Source organism: Enhydra lutris, unplaced genomic scaffold (assembly GCF_002288905.1).
Source record: "Enhydra lutris kenyoni isolate GAN:26980312 unplaced genomic scaffold, ASM228890v2 scaffoldscaffold22, whole genome shotgun sequence".
In the NCBI taxonomy this organism is placed as follows: domain Eukaryota; kingdom Metazoa; phylum Chordata; class Mammalia; order Carnivora; family Mustelidae; genus Enhydra; species Enhydra lutris.
The window spans coordinates 11,171,500-11,195,684 of record NW_019154106.1 but is presented as its reverse complement, the minus strand read 5'-3'; the positions used below and the strand labels follow the sequence as shown (position 1 = coordinate 11,195,684).

The 24,185-nt window shown below is 37.5% G+C and overlaps 2 protein-coding genes across 2 annotated transcripts; one reads left to right on the top strand and one right to left on the bottom strand.

The window, feature by feature from the left end:
• The first annotated feature begins 648 nt into the window (after positions 1–648).
• On the top strand, positions 649–8,112 carry LOC111149518 (membrane-spanning 4-domains subfamily A member 4A-like). The gene is made up of 8 exons (XM_022506615.1): positions 649–657; positions 2,384–2,478; positions 5,363–5,498; positions 5,895–6,029; positions 6,241–6,297; positions 6,655–6,771; positions 7,537–7,637; positions 8,028–8,112. Exons 1-8 carry the CDS (start codon positions 649–651, stop codon positions 8,110–8,112), a joined length of 735 nt encoding a protein of 244 aa, XP_022362323.1.
• A 6,330-nt stretch (positions 8,113–14,442) lies between these two features.
• On the bottom strand, positions 14,443–23,526 carry LOC111149390 (high affinity immunoglobulin epsilon receptor subunit beta-like). The gene is made up of 7 exons (XM_022506412.1): positions 23,396–23,526; positions 20,036–20,192; positions 19,392–19,523; positions 18,604–18,660; positions 17,835–17,978; positions 15,926–16,027; positions 14,443–14,583 (listed from the first exon to the last, which is right to left on the bottom strand). The coding sequence occupies exons 1-7, from the start codon at positions 23,524–23,526 to the stop codon at positions 14,443–14,445; spliced, it is 864 nt and encodes a 287-aa protein (XP_022362120.1).
• Between the last annotated feature and the right edge of the window lie 659 nt (positions 23,527–24,185).

The window sequence follows — 24,185 nt, the reverse complement described above, 5'->3', positions numbered from 1 at the left end:
ACCTATCTATCTATATGTAATCTCCTCAATGGTCTCCTCAAATTCAAAACAAAAACTAAGTAAAATACCACTGGCTTTCATTTTTTTTTTTTTGGCATGAAAATATACTTCAGACTTATCTTGTGTATTTCTTACCCAATATCTAAAATCTGCCGCTTACCCAAGGTTTGGTTTCTTTTATTGGAGAACAATATTTGAAGCAAAGATCTGTGAGTTAAGTGTGCTTGTTGTTACTGGGTTTTTTTTTAAGGTTCTCTCAATGGAAAGAGCAAGGAAATACGTGTGCATGTTGACCCCTGTGAACACATGTATCTATGTTAACTGAAATATGAGCTCATACTGATTTCTCCATCTCTAATAGGTTGTCATATGGATCATTCTAGACTTCTCTCCTTGCTTGTCTATGATCTCTCATTTCAACAGCAAGAAACATGGCTCCCACAATCTACCATCTACTTACTTAGTGCTTCAACTCCAGTATATGTGCATAGTATGTTCAGATTTGACTGACAAGATTAATGCATGCTGTAGATTAAATGTTTATGTCCCCTCAAAATTCATAAGTTGAAAACCTAATCAGCAATGTGGTGGTATTTGGAGATGTGGTCTGTTGGTAGGAGGTGATTAGACCATGAGGGCAGAATCCTCATGAATAAAGTGAGTGCCTTTTATAAAAGAGACCCCAGAGGGCTACCTTACCTCCTTGAGCCACCTGAGGGCTGGCTGTCTATAAACCAGGAATTGGACCCCCGCCAAATCTGCCTACACCCTGATCTTAGATTTCCAAGGCTCCCAAACTGGAGAAATAAATTTCTGTTGTGCATAAGCAACTCAGTGTGTGGTACTCTGTTATATAGAGTGGTCCAAACAGACTAACACAGCACAGAATTACTTAAAGAAGATTTAAAAATCAGTACAACAAATTCAAACTAACCAACCAAAGAATAGAAGACACCAACATTCAATTCCTATAAGACCTGATAGAAATAGCAATAAACATATGAAAAAATGCTTACAACCATTTTAAGCCCTTTAAATGGGTACAAACTGATCTCTTGTATACTACTGGTTTTTAGTATCTTATAAAACAAAGACCTGGACAGGATATGATGCAATACTAACAACATTTGTCACCTATTTCTTAGGGTAAGATAATTTGAAATATGACTTTAGAGAATAATTTAACAATATCCTATAGTAAGAGGTGAGCACAATTTAAGACATAGACCTTGCAAATTATTTCCCAGTATACAAAGAGATGTGCACCAGACTGTTCTGAGTTGGGTTTCTTCTAAAAAATATTGCAGGAACTGTAGGTTTTATCAACATGCAAGAAAGAAAATGTTTGTATTTACATAGCTATATATGGTAAGATAATGGAACTGAATGAATAAAAGCCACACATTTTGATAGTGGGTGGAAAATACTCTTTGAAGAAGTTAAAGTAAACATGATATATTTTTAAAGCACAATCATAATATATTAGTGAACTTGATTAAGGATAACTCTCCTTTTGTCTGCCCATATTTTAACCAAATGTTTTCTCTTTCACAGACTTCCAAAACCAGTGAAAAATGTAAAGAGCAGAGCATTGAAAATCAATGTAGGAAAAATTCTATTTTTATTTAATGTTATATTTTGCAGAAAATAAGTGGGTTCAGTAAAAAATACCAAAAAACATATGTTTGGATCTGATTTCTCTCTCTAGATCTTCTGAAGCAACTGGTTCTCTGCTATAAAAAATTAAGTAGTTACATTCAAAGCAAAATTATAATCATAATCAATAAAGGTAGTGGTTGAAGAGCTCTCCAATGTAACCAAGAGAAAAGAGCTAGCAAAATCATTGGTTAATATCTTTTTTTTTTTTTTTTTTTTTTTTTAGGCTCCATGCCTAGCGTGGAGTGCAATGCAGGGCTTAAACTCATGACCTTGAGATCAATACCTGGGCTGAGATCAAGAGGAGGATGCTTAACCTCCTGAGCCACACTGTCACCCCACTAACTTTTTTAGTATACCCAGTTGTAGTGGTTAGTGATTTTTGTCATGATGTTTGTTAACAAAATGTTAACTTGTAGGAATTCAAATTTATTCTTAGCTGCTGTTTGGTCTTTGGGATAAAAGTGAGAATGACTTGTCCTCATGTGACTGAGGTTTTGATATGAAAAGCCTTAAATACCGTACTTAAGAGAACAGCCTGGAAGTGCAACCAAGATCTAAAAGCAAGTTTCTGTTATTGGGTCCTTGGCTTCCCTATCTCGTGTGAGCAGTAGTTTACTCATTGAAGTTTCACTTGCAGCTGCCCTGTGGTAGGCAGGGTAAGATGACCCACAGGAAGTCATGGTGACTACACAGAGCTGAAAGTGATTGTCCCACTACTCTTCAGATCAGGTCAGACTCTTTGGTGGACGTGGTTTTAAGGAATGATGGTGAGAAGGAGCTCTCACCTCCCATTTGGTGTAGTTCTAAAGGGATGCAAAGGTAGGAAGACTTCATTTTCTATTCTCAGCTTCTAGGAAGAGTTCTGGGTTGAGCTTTTGGTGGGTGATGTGTAGGAACATGGATCAAATGTGTCTAGTAAAGGCTGAGGTAAGAATGAAATTTGGGATGAGTTAGCTTGCTTTTGAAGGATGGGTTCTCATGTGCGTGGGAGTAAATGTTCAAGCTGTGGAATTGTGCCCCCTTCAACATTTTTTTCAATGGGAAGACATTAACTAACCTCCAGAATATATGGAATGTGAACCAAAGAAATTGAAGGAAAGGAGAGGGAAGAAGTGGCTGGCTAAAGGTACCTGATACAGACCTCTTTTCCTGGAAATGGCCCTGTTGTGTATATTCACATGCAGAAAGCAGCTCAACACACCTTGGTTTTATTCTTGACCTGATTTGAGAGGGAAACTATGGAACTTGATCATGTAAGGAAAATTTTCTGGTCCCTCCTTTGTTTCCTGTCTTATGATAGAAATATTACTCTTTCAGGGTCCCTGGGGACCTCACTCAATTAAGCATCTGACTCTTGATCTAAGATCAGGTCTTGATTTCAGGGTAGTGAGTTCAAGCCCTGTGGCAATCCATGCTGGGGGTGGAGTGTACTTAAAAAAAAAAGAAGGGAAAAGAAATATTACTCTTTCTTGAGACACATAAAATTATACACAAACATGTTTTGACATTGTCCCATATCTATGTGTCTTAAACACACACAAAAATTATCTGAGACTCAATGTAACCTAAGGTCACAAGTTTAGGTTTTATCTTCAGGATGTTTTGCTTAGACCTGGATCCTGATCACGGAACAGATGGTTGTCGTAATTCTGTCAGTGTTGTTTTTCCCAGACAGAAGTAGTGATGCTATTGTTTGAGTCCATTTGTAATTATCTCTGTGTGGGCAAATATGCAAGAATGACCACTTTTTTTCCCTTTAGGAATAAAGAATGAGGGGCGCCTGGGTGGCTCAGTGGGTTAAGCCTCTGCCTTTGGCTCAGGTCATGATCTCAGGATCCTGGGATCAAGCCTTGCATCGGGCTCTCTGCTCAGCAGGGAGCCTGCTTCCCCCTCTCTGCTTGCCTCTGTTCTTACTTGTGACCTCTCTCTCTGTGTCAAATAAATAAAAATAAAAAATATTTAAAGAAAAAGGCATAAAGAATGAGACAGAAACTAGGAAATATAGACAAACCAGACTTATTATAGGTCACATTACAACCAAAGCAGACATATCAGGCAGAATGAACAAGGGTGTGTCAGTGATTTTTTTGCCACAGTAATGGTGCATAACAAATAACCCCCTGAAACTTAATGGCTTAAAGCAATAAACATGCATAGGCTGACAAGTCTGCACTTGGGTGTGCATGGCCCTTCTGAAATTCCCTGGGATCACTCACATGTATGAGGGTCAATAATTGCTATCTGGTTAGGGATGACTTCAGCTGGGATGAATGCTACTACTTTTCTCATTTCTGGTATCTTTTATCTTCAAACAAGGTGGCCCAGCTATGTTTTCTCAGCCATGACATGAGCTCAAGAGCCTATGCTTTTAAAACATTTGCTTATATCCCATTGGACAAAGTGAGTCACAAGGCTGAAATCAAAATTGAAGAGGAAAGGAAATATATTCTATCTTTTAATGGGGGCAGCGGCGTGTCATGTAGCACTGGTGTGAATGCAAAGAAGGGTAAAGAAGAAAAGCTGTCGATGCAACAAATCTATTTGCAAGGGTAGTATACAACAATTAAAGAGATCTCTGAAAACCATTTTGAGTTGGCCTGGCACATCAGAGCTTTTAATAAATCATCACTATGCTTATGGTGTAGGGCAACATTAACAGAGGTAAATTTGCTAGAGAAATTGAATTCTCATTTGGTCCAAACACAGAAATGCTGACTGACATTGAAGAAGTGATAGAATCCCTTGAAAACTAAGTTCTCTTACAAGGAAACTGAAGGTTCTCATTTTATGTAGTTTCTACTCTCACACGCTTATGAATTCATGATATAAATTAAAAATTTATTTTCTTTTATTGTATTGTAGGCTTCCAGCTGACAGGAATTGTGCATGTTTTGTTCATTGCTATATTCCTAGCCACAAAACTTATAACAGGGCCTAGCACATAGTAGACATTTAATCAATATTTGTTGACTGAATGAATGAATGAATGGATAATACTCTTGTGAACCAGAACCATAACACATGGCTCTTACAGGACTCACTAGAATGATTTGTTCTTTTTCCATCATTTTTTCCCTAGAAGATGTAAATTCTTCATGCATTCTTCATGCATATTCATCATATTAAATTTTAATAATAATACAATAAAAATAATAATGATGTGTTATCTATTAATATTTCAATTATACCAAGCACTTAGTTCCAAGTTTTATATGTACAAAGCTGTTGAAATCATGCAGGCATATGATAAGTAACAGGAGGCGAGTACCACAAGCACCCCCTTTTGTAATTTTGTTATTTATTAAAAGAGTTTATTTATTTATTTTTGAGAAAGAGAGAGAGAGTGGGGGGAGGGGCAGAGGGAGAAAATCTCAAGCAGATTCTGCACTAAGCATGGAGTCAGACACGGAGCTCCATTTCCTGACCCTGAGATCATGACTTGAGCTGGAACCAGGAGTGGGATACTCACCAGACTGAGCCACCCAGGCCCTCCCACTCCAGTTTTTATAATTTTCAAAACTAAGGCATGGAAATGGTAACAAAGATATACCCATGTTTACACAGTGTGTGACTGGAATTATAACTCAGGCAATTTCATTTACCATCATACTCATGATACCATTCTTCCAAAGGCCATTTTTCATGTCTACAAGAAAGGGGTTGAAGAATGAATCTGTTCTCTGTAAAATATTTACATTCACAGCACTAAAGTTTGTGTTAATACACCAGAAGGAGCAACTGCATGGTTTGGCCCGAATCCTCCACAGAAAAACATCATCCAACTAGACCAAACAGACAATCTGAAGACCTTCCTGAAGGGGGAGCCCCAAATACTGGGGGTAAGTGAGCTTGACCTCCAAACATAGTATTTGGGAAGATAACTGTTTCCAGAGAGGAGAAGAGTTGTCCTTTGTGGCTCCTGAGGTATGATTAACTCTGTCATAAACTGACCTCCATAAACCTCACTGTGGCAGGAAATAGATTTTTCAAAAATCAGAGGTCCTGTAATCTGAAAGGAAAATGCATTTCTCTAGTGAGAAGGGAAAAAGAAAGTTATCATAAAACCTTTCTAAACAACCTTGAACTTGAGAAAAGGCCATGGACTCCTAGGGGTTTCATCCTGGGAGCCTTTTCAAAACCAGGAGATGGGAAATAGCTCTGTGTAGAGACCACAAAACCACTTCTTAGAAACCTGTGTGCTTCCTACTCTGAGCATCTTCTTTTTCACTCCCCAGGTGGCTCAGATCCTGATTGGTTTGATGAAAGTGTGCCTATTTGCTATAGGTCTGCGTTTTCATTCTTCTGACTTTTCCCATTGGTGTTATTCCCCAGCTATGGACTCAGGATATCTCATATGGGGATCCTTATTTGTGAGTATGTTGGAATGTCTCAACTTCCTCAGTGGTAGAATTCTGGGAATATTTCTTCCAGCCTTCTCTTTCAAAAACCAATGACTCGATCTGGGATTTTACATCTTAGAGCAAAATATGTGACCTAAATGCTTTGGGGTTCTGTTGAACTTTGGTTTGGGGGAAGTACAAGTGTGGGCTCACAAGGTTGAGTAGATTCTTCCATTTTTAGTTCTTTGTGTCTGGAGCTGTGTCTATTGCTGCTGGAAGAAACATGACATTAAACCTGGTAAGTATTTCCCTGGGCCCGAAGCAACAAGCAGAATCAGAAGTGCTCTATCTCAAGACAAAGGAAATAATTTCCAATTCTCTGAATTATCTGGGCTCTATGGGGGTCATGGCAAATTATTCCATGAGGAAACTAAGGTTTGACTTACTTTTTCAGCCCCACTGTCTGATACTCCATCTCTAGGATTGATTTGTGAATACAGAATCCAATGCTTCAGCCCATCTTTCTTAGACTTAGGAAAATTATTTGAGAATGTGTCTTCAAACCCTTCAAAATAAGTGAATGTTTTTGTGTTTCCCAAAGGGAGGAAGAGCATGGAACAGAAGGATGTAGGCGACACTGATTATTCTCTTCCAGATCAAAGGCAGCCTGGAAGTGAACATACTCAGTGCTGTGGTTGGGGGAGTAGGGATAATCTTGTCAACAGTAGAACTGACTGTGGTACATGGATTGGAAAAAAGTTGTCTTATTCTTGTAAGTGTTTTTGAGCTGGTTTTATTTTCTGAAGTTATCTTTCTATTATCCTAAATATACATTAATCTGAGATGACTGTCTCTCAGTTGATCCCGGCTTATCGTCACAAGCAGTAAGATCTGGGACTTTGATCTCATGGGGAGAATTTTCAGCCCCTTTTTGGCTGGGACCTACAAGGATTTTTTCTTGCATTCTTCACTGAACACAGTGATATTAGAAGATTGATCATGAGGATCTTTCTTCAAAGCCTCCAGATTTGAGTTCAGAGCTGGCTCAGAAAGCTCTGTGTCATATGCGGGTGGGGCGGGGAGAGTCAGGGCCTCCAAACCAAGATGCTCAGAGCCTCGGGGGTGTATGTGGTGTAAGGAAAGAACAACGATATCACTTTCATAGACTTGGAGGTTCTCTGCTCTTTAGATGAGAAAAAAGTACAAATTCACACAGGGAGTTATTATAAGAAAATAACTTGAAGTGGGCAACAGAGAGAATTTCTAAGCCAAGAAAACTAAGGAAACACATCTGATTTAATCTAAATTTGTCCTGCATTTATGACGGTCTAGAGCAGACTCCTCTCAGCCATTTTAGGATTTTCTTTTCAATTTTTCTTCTTTTGGTTTGTTATGGGACAGAACGTACCTGTTTCTTTAATGGAGAATGAGTCAGATTGGAATCAGAGAATCCAGGGCCAAAGGAAGTATTCATCTATTAATTATATTCCTTTTCTTTCCCCCCTTCTCTCCCCTCATGGAAACGGCTTCTTTTTAGAGGGCACTTGAGATTGGGCTACTAGTCCTCTCCCTGCTGGAAGTCAGCATTGCTATCTCTCTCTCTGTGTTTGGGTGCAAGGTGACCTGCTTTGTCACACAGGTAAGCGTTCAGGACCTGAGGGAGTGTTCACGTTTGTCATGTGACGCTGAGTCTGTGTTCCTGTTTCTCTCACTGTGTCTCTTCTCTCTGAACCAATGAGAAGGATAAAGAAGCAGAGTGCAGGAAAGATTGTTGTGTATGTGACTTCTTCCTGAAATTGGAAGAGACAACAGAACACAGAGATAGACCTATGGCAGATGTTTCTGGGAGCCTCATAGATCTTGCTGGATATTGATTTTTATCTAGTGGGGGTATAAGGCCCTGAGAAAGGAATATTGAACTCTCAGGTCCCAGGATACAGAAAAGAATTAGGGGTTCCCAGGATGAATTGAATCCCTCTAGCTGGAAGAGTATGTGAATAACACTATATATTTTTCTCAATCTCCACGGGTGGTGGTTATTCAGCCAAACAATGACAAGGTACCCTCAGTAATGGCCCCTTATGAACATATTTATGAGGACCTGAAGTTTTAACAAGATAGTTCCTGCTTTTAGAAAAATTATTCATTGAGTATCACTAGGTCAATAATAACCTGCCTGCCAGAAAGCAGTCACATTTGTGCATGGGAACATAGTTATTACAAAACCAAATAAAATACATTTTTCCCTCTATTGATGCTGATTGTGGTTTTTGGATCCCATCCTCCCACATCATCCCATAATCAATCATATGGCAGGGATTCACAGTATCATTTCTCATGATAACTTTTTTTTTAAAGATTTTATTTATTTATTTGACAGAGATCACAAGTAGGCAAAGAGGCAGGCAGAGAGAGAGGAGGAAGCAGGCTCCCCACGGAGCAGAGAGCCCGATGTGGGGCTCGATCCCAGGACCCTGGGATCATGACCTGAGCCAAAAGCAGAGGCTTAAGCCACTGAGCCACCCACACGCCCCACTTCTCATGATAACTTTTAATGAAACTATACCACACATACAGAAAAGAGTATAGATCATTGTAACAGCTGGTCAATTTTTTTAAATTTTTGTTTTTAAATAATCTCTACACCTAACATAGGTCCCAAACTTACAACCCAGAGATCAAGAGTCGCATGCTCTACCAGTTGAGCTAGCCTGGCGTCCCCAATGTTTAGATGGATAGAAAGTAAACATCCTTATGTAACCAGCACTTGTATCAATGAGTAAACATTACCAAAATTTTGGAAGACTGTGAATGACCCCTTTCATTCACTAAGATTCCCCAGGGTAAGTACAATCTTGACTTTTACTACTCATATGGGTTTTATCTGTCTTTGAATTTTATAGAATGGAATCTTGCAATACGTGTAACTGAGTATATATCCAGGATATGTCTCCTTTCTTCTAACATGTTTGTGAACTTCATTCATGCTATTGCCAGTGACAAAATGTCTTTACTTCTACTGCTGCAAGATAGTGTATTGTAAGATTTATAGAACAATCTATTATCTATTTAAGTATTGATGAATATTTGGGATGCTTCTCTTTGGGATGAATAGTGTTGTGCATGAAAAATGTATCTATATACTTCGGTACAGGTATGTGTAAAATTCCATTGTGTATAGACATAGCAGTGGAATTTCTAGGTCATATCCAAAATGCATATAATACATATAGGCCTTCTAGAAGTGCCTGAAGCCCAGTCATTGAACATTTTCACCTTGACAAATGTGATTTTCATTTTAATCATTTTGATGTAGTTGTATCACATTGTAATAATTTTAATACTATTTATTCTATAACAGCTTTAGATTTATTTTTTATTTTTTATTTATAATATTTTTTATTAACATATAATGTATTACTAGCCCCAGGGGTACAAGTCTGTGAATCTCCGGGTTTACACACTTCACAGCACTCACCATAGCACATACCTTCCCCAATGTCCATAACCCAATCACGTTCTCCCTACCCACCCCTCCCCCGGCAACCCTCAGTTTGTTTTGTGAGATTAAGAGTCTCTTATGGTTTGTCTCCCTCCCAATCCCATCTTGTTTCATTTTTTCTTTCCCTACCCCCAAACATCCCAAGTTGCCTCTCAAATTCCTCATATCAGGGAGATCATATGATAAAATTGTCTTTCTCTGATTGACTTATTTTGCTCAGCATAATACCCTATAGTTCCATCCACGTCGTCGCAAATGGCAAAATTTCGTTTCTTTTGATGGCTGCATTGTATTCCATTGTATTATATACCACATCTTCTTTATCCATTCATCTGTTGATGGACATCTAGGTTCTTTCCATAGTTTGGCTATTGTGGACATTGCTGCTATAAACATTCAAGTGCACGTGCCCCTTCAGATCATTACTTTTGTATCTTTAGGGTAAATACCCAGTAGTGCAATTGCTGGGTCATAGGGTAGCTCTATTTGCAACTTTTTGAGGAATCTCCATGCTATTTTCCAGAGTGGTTGCACCAGCTTGCATTCCCACCAATAATGTAGGAGGGTACCTCTTTCTCTGCATCCTTGCCAGCATCTGTCATTTCCTGACTTGTTAATTTTAGCCTTTCTGACTGGTGTGAGGTGGTATCTCATTGTGGTTTTGATTTGTATTTCCCTGATGCCGAGTGATGTGGAGCACTTTTTTTGTGTCTGTTGGCCATCTGGATGTCTTCTTTGCAGAAATGTCTGTTCATGTCCTCTGCCCATTTCTTGATTGAATTATTTGTTCTTTGGGTGTTGAGTTTGCTAAGCTCTTTATAGATTTTGGACACTAGCCCTTTATCTGATATGTCGTTTGCAAATATCTTCTCCCATTCTGTCAGTTGTCTTTTGTTTTGTTAACTGTTTCCTTTGCTGTGCAAAAGCTTTTGATCTTGATGAAGTCCCAATAGTTCATTTTTGCCCTTGCTTCCCTTGCCTTTGGCAATGTTTCTAGGAAGAAGCTGCTGTGGCTGAGGTCGAAGAGGTTGCTGCCTGTGTTCTCCTCAAGGATTTTGATGGATTCCTTTCTCACATTGAGGTCTTTCATCCATTTTGAGCCTATTTTCTTTTCTTTTTTCTTTTTAAAGATTTTATTTATTTATTTGACAGACAGAGCTCACAAGTAGGCAGAGAGGCAGGCAGAGAGAGAGGTGGAGGCAGGCTCCCTGAGCAGAGAGCCTGATCTGGGGATCGATCCCAGGACCCTGGGATCATGACCTGAGCTGAAGGCAGAGGCTTAACCCACTGAGCCACCCAGGCACCCCTTGAGTCTATTTTCGTGTGTGGTGTAAGGAAATGGCCCAGTTTCATTTTTCTGCATGTGGCTGTCAAATTTTCCCAACACCATTTGTTGAAGAGACTGTCTTTTTTCCATTGGACATTCTTTCCTGCTTTGTCAAAGATTAGTTGACCATAGAGTTGAGGGTCTATTTCTGGGCTTTCTATTCTATTCCATTGATCTATGTGTCTGTTTTTGTGCCAGTACCATGCTGTCTTGATGATGACAGTTTTGTAATAGAGCTTGAAGTCTGGAATTGTGATGCCACCAACTTTGGCTTTCTTTTTCAACATTCCTCTGGCTATTCTAGGTCTTTTCTGGTTCCAACAGCTTTAGATTTATTAAAAAAAAAATCAAGAAGATAGTAAAGAGAGTTCCCATACATCCCAAATCAGCTGACTTCTTATATTAATATAGAATGAACCATATTGATTCATTATCATTAAATTAATGATACATTATCATTACCTTAAGCATTATTATTATTCAGATTTCTTTAGTTTTTAGCCAGTGCCCTTTTCCTGTTCTATGATCCCACCCAGGACACCACATTTATTAGCTGTCATGTTTCCTTAGGCTCCTCTTGGCTGTGGCTATTCATGAGACTTCGTTTTCAATAGCCTTGAGAGTTCTGTGGAATACTGGTCAAGTATTTGTAGAATGTCCCTTAACTGGAGTTTATCTGATATTTTTCTCAGGATTACACTAGAGTTTTGAGTTTTGGGGAGGAAACACTCAGAAGCAAAATATCATTCTTATATCCAATCAAGGGTACATACTATCAACATGACTCACACTGTTGATGTTGACTTTAATCACCTGAGTGCAGTTTTTCAGTTTTTTCCACCTAAAGTTAGCTTTTTCCTGAATTTTATTCTGTACTCTTTGGAAGGATACATACAACCACTGTGTGCAGCCCAAGCTCAAGGAGTCAAGAGTTACGACCTACTGCTTTGAATGTCAGTAACTACATAAGTTATTAGATATTCTGCACTGAGGTTTTGTCCATTTTCTCCCACTTCCTTGTGCATTCAATGATTCATTTGTATGAATTCATGAATACATACATATACTTTGGGTTATAATCAAATACTACTTTATTTTATTGCTCAAATTGCTTCTGTTTTCATCACAGTGGCTCCTGAGTCCCTTAGGTGTACCCCATCTTTGGGTCTCATTTTAAGCATTTCCTTGTTTTATGGCACTACAATATTCTCAGGGTCATCTTATGTAGTTCCTGCTCCAGTCTTGGAATCAGCCATTTCATCAGACAGCCCTGTTTCTTTTTAGTGGAGAATGGTATCAGAAATCCAGATCTGGGCTCTAGGTGTGCTTGTTGCTATTGGGATGTCATTTCTTTTAGGTTGTCTCAGCTAACAGAGCAAAGAAATATATGTACGTCTACTAACTCATGTGTCTTAGTTGAGCTGCTATAACAAAATAGTATAGATTGGGTAGCTTAAACACATTTATTTCTCACAGTACTGGAGGCTGGATGTCTGAGATCAGGATACCAGCATGGTCAGGTTTTTTCCTGGCTTCCAGATAGCCATTTTCTGATTGTATGTTCAAATAGTAGAGAGCAAAGAGAGGAAGCAAGCTCCATTGTGTCTTTTCTTATAAGGTACTAATTCCATCATGACAGATCCCCCGTTTTTACCTCATTCCCTCACTAAGGCCCCCAACTCCAAAAACCATCATGTTGGGGATTAGAGTTTCAACATATGAATTTGGGATGGGGAGGACACAGATACCCAGTCCATAGCACCATGTTCATATACTTTCATAAAAGTTTCTATCTGCTACAGATGGCTACAGATAGAAACAGATATTATACAGATATTATATGTTACATCTGGCTTTGGAAAAAAAATCCCAAGAAGTGCTAAAAAAGGGTAAAAGAAACCCCACAAATTTTTAGTAGTTTTATTTTTTTTTCACTGTTCCAAGATTCATTGTTTATGCACCACACCCAGTGCTCTATGCAATATGTGCCCTCCTTAATACCCACCACCAGGCTCACCCCCACCTTTTTTTCTTTTCCAAAAGAAACCTCACAATTTTTACACATTTTAAAAACTATTCTGTGACCCTGTGGACTATTTAGAAGTATGTTGTTTAATTTCCAAATATTTTGAATTTCCACTTACCACAATTCTGTTATTATCTGGGAACATTTATATTCTTTTAAATTTGTTGAGTTGTGTTTCAACACATGAAGTAACCAACTGGTAAACATTCCTTGTAATTTTGAGAGAAATGTGCTGTTGTTGGATGGAAAAGTCTGTAACTGTCAGTTAGATCAACCTGATTGATACTGCTGCTCAGGTTATCCATACCCTTACTGCTTCTCTGCCTGGTTGGTATATTAGTTGCTGTAGAAGAAGTGTTGAGGTCTCCAAATATAATAGTATATTTGTCCATTTTTCTTCTTAGTTTTCTCCATCTTTCTCCTCAAATATTTTGGACCAGCCACAAGTTACCATTGAGCACTTAGAATATGGTTACTAAAACTAAGAAAATAGACTTGAGATTTTTTTTTATGTTAAATAGTTTAAACTTAAATTGCCATATGTATCTAGTGGCTATTGTATTGTGTAGAAGAGAAATGGAATTGTTTGATCTCATGAGACATAGTATTAATTTTACTGGACTTTGAAAACTTTTGCTTCTTTTATTCAGGAGGAATGGGGTAACACTTTGTCAGTGGACCAATTAAACAACACAAGCTTTTATATATGAGCTTATTTATGTAAAATACCATCAGAAAAGCTTGATGTACTTAGAGTGCTGCAGTATGGTTAATTAACACTATATTAATGAAATACTATAATTTATAGTATTTCATATAGTCAAAAGTATTTTTGACTATATTTACTGTTTTCTTTGATGGATATCCCAGTCTAAACTGAGTCAGCTCAAGCTAGACCATTTGAGAGATAAAGAAACTGATGTTTACTCATGGAAGATACAGACCCAAAGCCACAGAGTGTAAAAGTGAGGGACCAAACATGCAAAGTATTTTCACAATTAGTTCAGGAAACTCTATATTCCCTTCATTGTTTTCATCAAACATTAAACTTCAGAACTTTACATCACCCTACATTTCCTGTTTCCCATACAGTGCTGGGAAGACAACCGTTTAATGGGCTGTGGCAAAAAGTGACACTTGCTTCTTCCAGACCAAAGTATCTAACTGCCAAAGGTCTGATTTATAACTTTTTCTTTCCCTACCTTGGCAAAATTTAAAAAAAATGTCTTTTTGAGATATTATTCTATTTGGTAGAACCCATATTAGTGTGGGTCTAAAGTAAATAGCCAAATAATAATGAACATGTAAAATAGGAAGTAGATGAACTTCTGGTGTGTTAAGCTATCAATATTTCTAGGTTAAGTTTTTTAACAGTGTATAAACCTAGCCTGTGATGACATCCAACATAAAAAACAAACAACAACAAAAAAGGTGGTGACAACCAAATTTTTCTTATAATAAATGCCAGTTGCTATCTTTATGACTCTGACCCACACAGTTGTAGCCTCACATGTGTGTATTTATGCCTCAGTGGTCCCAGTATGAGCTTCTTGCTATCACTGTGGTTCCAGAATACAAAAGTGCAGCCTCATGTTTGTTTGCTAGTATCTGCAGAATAACGTGAAGTTGTTTCTTTCTTACGTTGAAGTTCTTGATTGATTGAAGTTTGAGGGAACACTTCTTCATAAATACTTTCAGAAGGTGTTTTCCAGCGAAACAATAGAGAAATCTGTAAAAAAAAAAAAAGGCCAAAGAATAATCAGTAAAGTCTATAAAATAAGCCATTAAGAATAATATAATCCAATTTGTCAGGCAACAACACAAAATTATTATGTATTTTGGTACTGGAAATGGGGGAACAATATAATATTATTACTGTAAGTATATCTAGGATTTGTAAACAAATACCTAGCATACAGGAGTGGCTTTGGAATTAGGCAGTAGGATGAAGCAAGTTTGAGGAAAATTTTGAGGAGAAAAATTTTCAATAACAAAACTTTGAGGAATAAAACTTTGAGGAATAGTATAGAAAAAGCCTAAAATACCTCAAATGTTTGTTTTTCGAAATAAAGACTGTCAATGTGGCTCAGAAGGAAGTGAGGAACACATTATTGGAAACTGGAGAGACAGTCTTGTGGTGCAGCAGCAGAAGTTTAAGAGAATGTTCTCTGACAGTTATGTGGAAAGCATAACTAGTAAATGGTAAACTTGGATAACAAACTGAGGAGATTTCCAAAGCATTGAAGGTAAAGCCTTGTTTCTTCTTGCTTACAATAAAAGGTGGAAGAGAAGAAATTCTACCCATGGGTGACACCTTTTGCCATGCCCATGGATGGGTCCATCCCACCCATAGTCTTCCTTTCCTGACAGATTGCCCTGAGGAATTCAGACTTGCTTAACCAGACCTTTGAATGATGGAATCCAATGCTTATGATAAATGTCACATACTTGAAATGAGGGGAGTTCTGATGCCATAAACCTTTCCATTTTGTTTGAATTAACCCTAACTGACACAAAGCTGTGGCAATAATTTCAACACACAAAAGAAGCAGGTGATGAGGTTGGGGAAAATATGCTACTAGTTCTGTATTACCCATATTTGTTACATGTGGTAATAAAACATAAAATTCTAGCTATATTTGTGTTTCTTAGCATATTGTATTTTCAATTGTATACACCCATAATAATGTATTTTATCTCCTTCAGGTTTTAAATTAATTATACCTTGATTTTATTATTATGATAGATACTTTGTGTATTCATAACACTAAAGAGTATAGTTCCTATAGTAAATTAATGGGTGGATGGAAGGATGGAGGTATGGATGAATGGATGTTAAAATTCTTGGATATATACCCATGTTTGAGAATTTCTATATGGACTAGAGGACTATACACTGTGTTTTCCAAGTGTGCTCAACACACAACTAGTAACTCTCAGGTCATCCATAGAATCATTTATAGTTTTGTTTTTGTTCATTTTACCAAAGGTTAAAAAAAAAAAAAGTCACTGCCAACGTCATTTAATGAAATAGTTGAAATCATCCTCATTCTTCCAAGAACTGCACTTACCCAGTGAATATCCTTGTCATTCACATTATAGTTGAGCATGGAGAGAGGAAGTGAAATTAAAATTTGCAGACAAGTTAGGATCATTAGGACAATCACAAGTCCCTGTTAAAGGAAATAAAATGTCACACGTTACCTTCTACCCTGATGATAGTTCGGAAAGTTTTATTTCAGAGTCCCATGTCAGACCCTCAAAAGGGAACACGTTATATTATACAAAATGGTGGCATGAGGTTGGATCTGAACTCAGAAATATATGTGCTGGGCGCCTGGTGGCTCAGTAGGTTAAGTCTCTGCCCCTGGCTCAAGTCATGATCTCAGGGTCCTGGGATCGAGCCCCACATCAGGCTCTCTGCTAAGCAAGGAACGTGCTTCTCCCTCTCTCTCTGCCTGCCTCTCTGCCTACTTGTGATCTCTCTCTTTCTCTCTGTCAAATAAATAAAATCTTTAAAAAAAAAAGAAATGTATGTGCTGCTGTAGAAAAACAAGAGCTGGAGATGACAGTCAATATTCTTGAATATACTAATACAAGATGGGATGTTAAACTTGAAAATATTTCAGAATTTGCAAGGATTATTCCGCTTATTATTATTATTATTATTGGTGGTAGTGGTGGGTTATTAGTTATACTATTACTGAAATTATTATTAGTCTGTCACAGATATCAGAAATGTTGGCAATGCTTACAAAGCTGACTTCTCAATACAAATGGCAGAAATGGCAGGGGTTCAGATCTCCTCAGTGAGGTATTAAAATTTTCTAGTTTTCCATTAGATTCAATTCTAATTAAAACCAGAAAGTTTGGGGCACCTGGGTGTCTCAGTGCATTAAAACCTCTGCCTTCAGCTCAGGTCATGATCCCAGGGTCCTCAGATAGAGCCCTACATCTGGCTCTCTGGTCAGCAGGGAGCCTGCTTCCCCCTCTCTCTCTCTCTGCCTGCCTCTCTGCCTACTTGTGATCTCTCTCTGTCAAATAAATAAAATCTTTAAAAAACAAACAAAAAAACAAAAACTAGAAAGTTCTCTAAATTTAGAATACACTCTAAGGTGTGAATTTTTTTTACCACTTTCCTAGTAAGTGAAATGTGTCTTCCAATACTCTAGTGTTCTTGGTTTCTTTTACTTGGTTTCTTTCTTCTGAGGTTTCTGCCTCAGACCATTCATCTCCATTACTTTCACATGGCTTTATTGCAAAAAAGGATCTTCTCTTAGGTAGTGGCAAGTCAGAATAAATGTTCATTCTCCATGTAGCTTTGGGTAATATTTATTTTTAAATTCCTAACAGTAATGAACATTATGATAGGAAATAATTTAAAAATAATAATGGATAAAGTAAAAATTACCTTAATCTTTGACTCAGATTTTTTTTAAGGAGTTTATTTACTTGACACAGAGAGAGCACAGCAGAGGCAGCAGCAGAGAGAGAGGCAGTTTCCCCACTGAGCAGGTAGCCAGACGCAGGGCTCGATCTCAGGACCCTGGGATCTTGACCTGAGCCGAAGGCAGATGCTTAACCAATTGAGCCATCCAGGCGCCCCCTTATTGAGCTGTTTTATGTGACCAAAGGAAAGCTGCTTTAATTTTCTATCTAAAACTTCTTTGCAGAATATTAGGACAAGTTTGTGTTAAGGCCTAGCACATGTATGTATCTATTATTATGCCTATTATTATTATTCTTCGCAAATTTTGACTCAGATTTTAATATTATTTTATTTCTTCACCATTTTTTCTCAAAATTTAGCTCACAGAATTTGGGGCTCTTTGCTGTTGTAGACAAATTGTTTTTTTCTCTTTCTGAATCTGCAAGCAAGAATTTTTGTCATGTTCCTGAATATGGCAATGATCATATCTCATCTTCATCATTCTCAGATAAGCATTCAGTCTTCCAAGAATTCAGGAGGATAATACTTACAGTTGCAACTGATTTGATGCCCAAACAGAGAGTTTCCTTCTTGCAATCATAGTGGCCATTTTTTGTTAAATTGCATGACAGAATACAGATCCCAACAAAGGAGACCAAGGTGCTAAGAGTGTTAGCACCTAGATTCCCTCTCAGCTGAAAAAGAAAAAAAGGGAAATTCCTAGCTTATAAATTAAAGACCAGGGGTTTCTAGACCCTATAAGGAGAAGTCTGACTTAACTTAACCCTGGGATCTATAGGCATTCATCATCCCTGTATCGTCCGTTCAGTTCAACGGCAAATCACAATCGGGAGAAGAAAAGTAGGAGAGGATTAGTCTTCCTTCAACACATGCCATGGATAGGATAAAAACATTAGGGACATTTTAGCATCTCTAGTTTCTGACCCTGTATTAGCTCCTCCCTCCACCAAAATTAAAAGTCTGCCTTGCTCAAGCCTAAGCCAGGCTTTTTTCTTTATTAACATCGCCCTACCCCATACCATTAAAAAAGGCTTTAATAGCTAGATAAAACTTTACTCATTCTTCTTACGGTGACAAGATATGGGGATTGGAATTTCTAAAATCCCAGAAGATCCCACTTGTCTGTATCTAGCCATAAGATGATCACATGATTCATTGGGCCAAATGGACAGTTACATGATGAAATGTACTACAAAACGATGAATCCCTTGTGTGACTGGGATTCACATGGGAAAGTCAGAATGTTATATAAGTTCTCATTTTCTCCCTGAATGACAAATGGAAAACTTGTTAGCTTACCAGTGATTTTGTTTGCTTCTTGGCAGACACAACAGTCAGAATTCCAGAAATGATAAACTGTTTATAAAATAAGAAAGGTGTCTGGGCAGTAGCAGCTTCTTCCAACTCACCCTCCCACCCCATTGTCAGATTCATATCTCTCTTCTTATCTAGTGCCCCCCACCTCCCAGGCCATCCCTTCAGAAGTTGGAGGCTAGCAGACCCAGTTGAAGTGTGTGCACAACACAATTAAAGTAACATAGGTACACTTTAATTCTTATGACCAGTAGAATTCCTTTAGCTAAATAAGAGAAGTAGACATTAAAAACCAGAGGGAAAATTACTTATTTAATGTGGAGGAAATAAAATAAGTAGAGTAACTATAATTCAAATACACACTTTGGGGTGCAGAAAAGGGAGAACGTGAGCTCAGATTACATGGCATTTTTCTCAATGTATTTGGCCAAGAAGCGTGATGACTTAAGAAGAGTACCGCGTCCCTAACCCCAGCATCTTTTCTGATTCAAATATTATTACATTTCAGGGACACTTCTTCCATGTGTCAAACACAGGATTTTCTCCTCAAGCAAAACAGCAAGATTATACTGAATAGCTTCATACTATAGAGCAATGAATAGAATTTCAGGGCACTGTTTCATTGGGAAGTATATTAAAGTTCAGGTTGGAAATTCAGTCTTCACTAAGTACTGTTGCAAGTGTCCTAGAATTGGCAGGATGCCATACAAGTGGTGTGTTGAGTTGATGAATAAATGATTGATTAATTATAATTTGGCATGTGAGATACTCACAGACAATGCCCCCCAGAAGGAGAAGCCTGTGTAAATTGAGAAGAAAATGATTCTGTGCATTTCAGAATTAGGAGGAAGAAATCCAATTATCCCATAAAAGAAGCATTTCACACCAATCATAATCTGAGCCACCTGGATAAGAGACAAAACAAACCAAAATACCAACCATCGAAATTAACAAAACAAACACAATCTGCTTTAAGATAATGGTGAGCATTTTTCAGGAGAGAGAATCACTTGGTCCAAACATCATGGTCATCCACAGGATTGACACCCTTGAATCTTTTTAAAGATCTGCTAAGAAGAGTCAGATCCTGGAGAGTGTTTGTCCCCCCCCCCCCCCCCCGCCAGAGGCCAGTCCATATGGGTCAACTTTCTTTAATAAGATACAGTCACAATGAGGCTCACCCAAGAGCTTAGGACGTTTATAGTCTCCTCTTAATGCACCCCTCCCATGCCCATATAAACATGGTCCCTTGCTTTTAATCAAAGTGTCTTTCTTCCACCCCACAGACTGGTTGATACAGGTCATAACCTAGGGCCTCTATCCCAACCACTTAATTAGTCAGAATAATCCTTCTCCCCCAATATATCCCCCAGTTTCTTCTGGTTTAAAATTCTTTATTAGTGGTTTACTTACTTACCCCCAGTGCTTCTAGATTCTCCTTCAGGAATTTCTGCAGCTTGTCTAGTAGATATTTCAGGGTACTAGATATTTCTGTCTTTCCCAATAGGGTACTTTGGTTTTGGTTTGGAGGAATGTCCACAGGCATCCTATCAGAAGCCAAAGTTTTGTTCATTCTGTAATAGATGGTCATCTGTTATTAGCGGCAGAGATGCACCATCATATGCCAAATACTGTTAATCTTATTATAATGGAAGTAGATACTGGGCTTTTTTTTTTTTTATCTGAGGTCTTTATCAAATATGAAGAGAAGTCACTGGCCAAGTGATGTTCATATGTTTCTGCTGCTGACTCATATCACTGATGTGATAAACAACAGTGTAAATTAAGGAGAGAGATGACAGAGGTTGAATATCAAAACCTATGTAACTATAAGATATCCTCCCAGGTTAAGGAATGCTATTGTTTTTGTTTTTGTTTTTGTTTTTTTAAGTTGCATGTGGCCACAGACTTGTAAGAAAGTACCCATCATGGGAGTTGTGATATATCTATGTGATATATCCATGGTGGAATGAAAATAATCTGGGATTTAGAGGCCAATAGAGGGAAATCTGGGTGCCTCAGTTGGTTGGGTGTCTGCCTTCGTTTGGCTCAGGTCATGATCCCAGGGTTCTGGGACAAAGTTGAGCTCCTTGCTCAGCAGGGAGCCTGCTTCTCCCTCTGCCTGCTGCTCCCCCTGGTTGTGCTCTTTCTCTCTTACATAAATAAATACGACCTTAAAAAAAGAAAGCCAAATAGATCTGAATTAAAGACATTTCCCTTGAATTTAATGAAATGTATCATGTAATTTATCATCCAATACAAGTTAGTTTTGAGAATGAAAGAGAATAGGAGTAGTATCCATAATTATACTAGGAAAATTGGAGATACCTGGTAATACATTATATAAAAGTCACCTTACCTTTAATTTCTGTGTGACAATGAATGCTATATTTAGTTGAAGCCCCAGGTTTGTCAACATAAAATATAATCATGCTTATGCCTAATAAGTGTGATACTAGAAATGATGCATCCAATTTTCCTAGTACCATCAGAGATGAAATAAATGTGACGTAAATTCTCAATTATCTTCTTAAGGAGTTAGGATGCACCTTGGCACTTGTTGTCAAAAACAATGATGGATTTCCATGGTAGAGCAAACCCCAGAATGGTCACCCTTGAAAACTAACTCACCTTTAACCTTTTTTTCCCAAAAATATTAGCTTGTTATTTCTTTATCATCTTCTACTATATCAATTTTATGAATATTTGTTAACATTAAATTAAGTTTGGAAAATAGGGGCAGACTTTATTCCTTATTGCATCGGTATTTATGAATTCTATCACTATCCCTATTATGTTTTAACTTAAGTTAACTTTAAGTTAAACTTAGAAGCATTTAACTAAAATATTTTAAATATTTGATAATACTTTATACAATTTCTTCTTATGTTTTCTCTTCCCATTATGTTAATTATATGGAATTAGACCCTTCATATAACTGCTTATGTATAAAATTCCTGGATCAAAGTGAAAACATAGTTTCTGACTCTTGAGATCCATGCCACATTTCTTAAAAAAAAAAAAAAGGAGAGGTAGCAGTGTACACTGGTCCCAATTACGTTTGTATGTGTAAATTTCTTTGCAGTTCTAGTGAAAAGATTAAAATATCATGACATGGAATGCTTATGGGACACTTAAAATTAATCCTAAGTATTCAATTTTTCTAGTCCCAGTAGTTGCTCTCAATTAAGCAGTTGAAACAAGGAATTTATCTTATGTGATCACAACTAGAAGTGCTAACAAGAACATTTTTTTTTCTATTTCTTTAGTGGATGAGTCTTGTCCATTAATATTTCATAAATAAAGAGTATCTCATCAATCAGTTATTATATTTTCTTAAAATGTGACTCCTATATCCACAGATGGTAAATAACTTACCCAAATTCACAGACATATTTACAGATGTGGGACCAAAGAGCTAGAGGTCTGATAAGTAAGAATCTGCTTTTCAGATAAAGCCTGGCGCAGATTAACACATCCCTTATTTAGCCTCCTGAAGCCCACACATAACAGATTGGAGTGTTTGAAAGCCATAAATTTCAGAGTAACTATGTTGGGGGGAAATGAACTGTTGACTCCAAAAAAGTATCCCCTGTCACTCCTCACTGCAAATTTCATTATTTTACTCATCCATTCACTCAACAAATATGTATTTTAGGTTCAAAATATTGACCATAATATTTACTTTACTCACTCCAATTCACTTTAATGATTTTTATTACAGATATGTTATTATATACTGTAATAGTCTATCAAATCTTAAGCCTGTCATTCAGCCTTTCCTTTTTAAGCTACCATCCAATTGTTCAATATCTTTTTAAAAAGATTTCCTGTATTTATTTGATAGAGAGAAAGAGGGAAAGAGGGAGTACACAAGCAGGGGGAATGGCAGGCAAAGACAGAGGGAGAAGCAGGCTCTCCACTTGCAAGGAGCCTGATGCGGGACTCGATTCCAGGACCCTGGGATCATGACCTGAGCCGAAGGCAGTTTCTTAACCAACTGAACCACCCAGATGCCCCAACTGTTCAATATTTTGAGCAGGATTTTCACATTTACAGTCATCATCTTTCTAACAAATGCTGCCCTTTCACCTGGTGCTGAGTTAGAGAAGGACACTGAAGTATTTCTTGGTTACTCCACAATACAAACATTAGCCTTGTTTACCACATTGCTCTCAACTTAAATATTAACTTCAAAGCCCTACTACCCTTTATAAGTTAACACAGCTTCAAAACCACCTAATCCTCTTTATTCTACCTCTACAAAATTAGTTATAAAACTCTCATGATTCTCGCCAAGAATACTATTGTGAACTTAGCTGGCTCACCATGTCCAGACTTGACATTCTGAATTGCACTTGCAGACTGTAAACAAAAAAGTTTCAATGTCTCAATTCTAACCAAGTTATTCCCCTGTATCATAAATTGGGTCTGCTAGAAAATAGGACTGGAGACAAACTTCCTTCTTAATGCTGAGCCTTACCACTATCCCCTGACGCATAAAGGGTACTTGCATAATCAGAAAGTCAGAAAGTAGGAATGAAGACAAGATCAAATGTGTCTAAGCCACTGAAACTTTCTGCATTATCTAAAAAAATTTCCTGAAATACTCGGCACTGAGTATCTACCAATAATGGAAAGAAAGGAAGAACTGTCTCTGCTTTGAGCCCACATTCTGTCCAGTGTTTCTGTCAGGTTCTACAATTGTGCCTCTCAGAACATAGACAAAAGTACATTCTGGTGCTCTGGATAATGGAAAAAAAAAAGTTCTACCTACCTAGGTTTGTTCCACCGCAGGGATGTGGGAGCTTGTAGTCTTCTTAAGCTTATGTCTCTTCTGTGACTATCAAGGACTGTACCAATGTGTGGGGGAGGAAAATTTATGTTTTGATCTCTGTGTTTCCTCATTTGCTGTATTTCCACACCTAGAACTCCTGATAAGCAGTTCTGATGTTTTCAGACAAAGTTGATATACATAATGTTTTGTTCCACAAAATCAAAAGCATTATAACATAATCCTCAATACTGATAGTTTTATTTCCATACATTCTCTTTCTATTAATCTGACAAAGACTGTATTTGTTCTTTTAACTCACTAAATAAAATTATTTCCTTCAGAGCAATTTCTAGGAAATTCATATTTTCAACCAACTTCTCTTGGTCTTTGCTTTAGTACCTTATCAACTATAATGTCGCTAAAATAAAATAAATATAAACAAAACAAAAAATAAAAATATTTCCAATGATAGTTAAACTTCAGGAATATCTATCTATCTATCTACCTATTATCTACCAACCCAATGATCAGGCTATGATTTGTACACCAAACAAAGTATTAACAAATAACTGTATTAAGATGATGTTACAATAAAAATCAACAAAGTGGATTAAACTTCATTGAGAATGACCAAGGGAAAAAGATAGAAGACAAAAGTTATCAATGTAAGGAATGAAAGAAGGGATATCACTGCAGAATGCAGAGATGCTAAAAGGAAATAAAGAAACACTGTGAATATATTTATGAAATAAATTTAACATCTGGAAGGAAATGGAATTACCTGAAATAC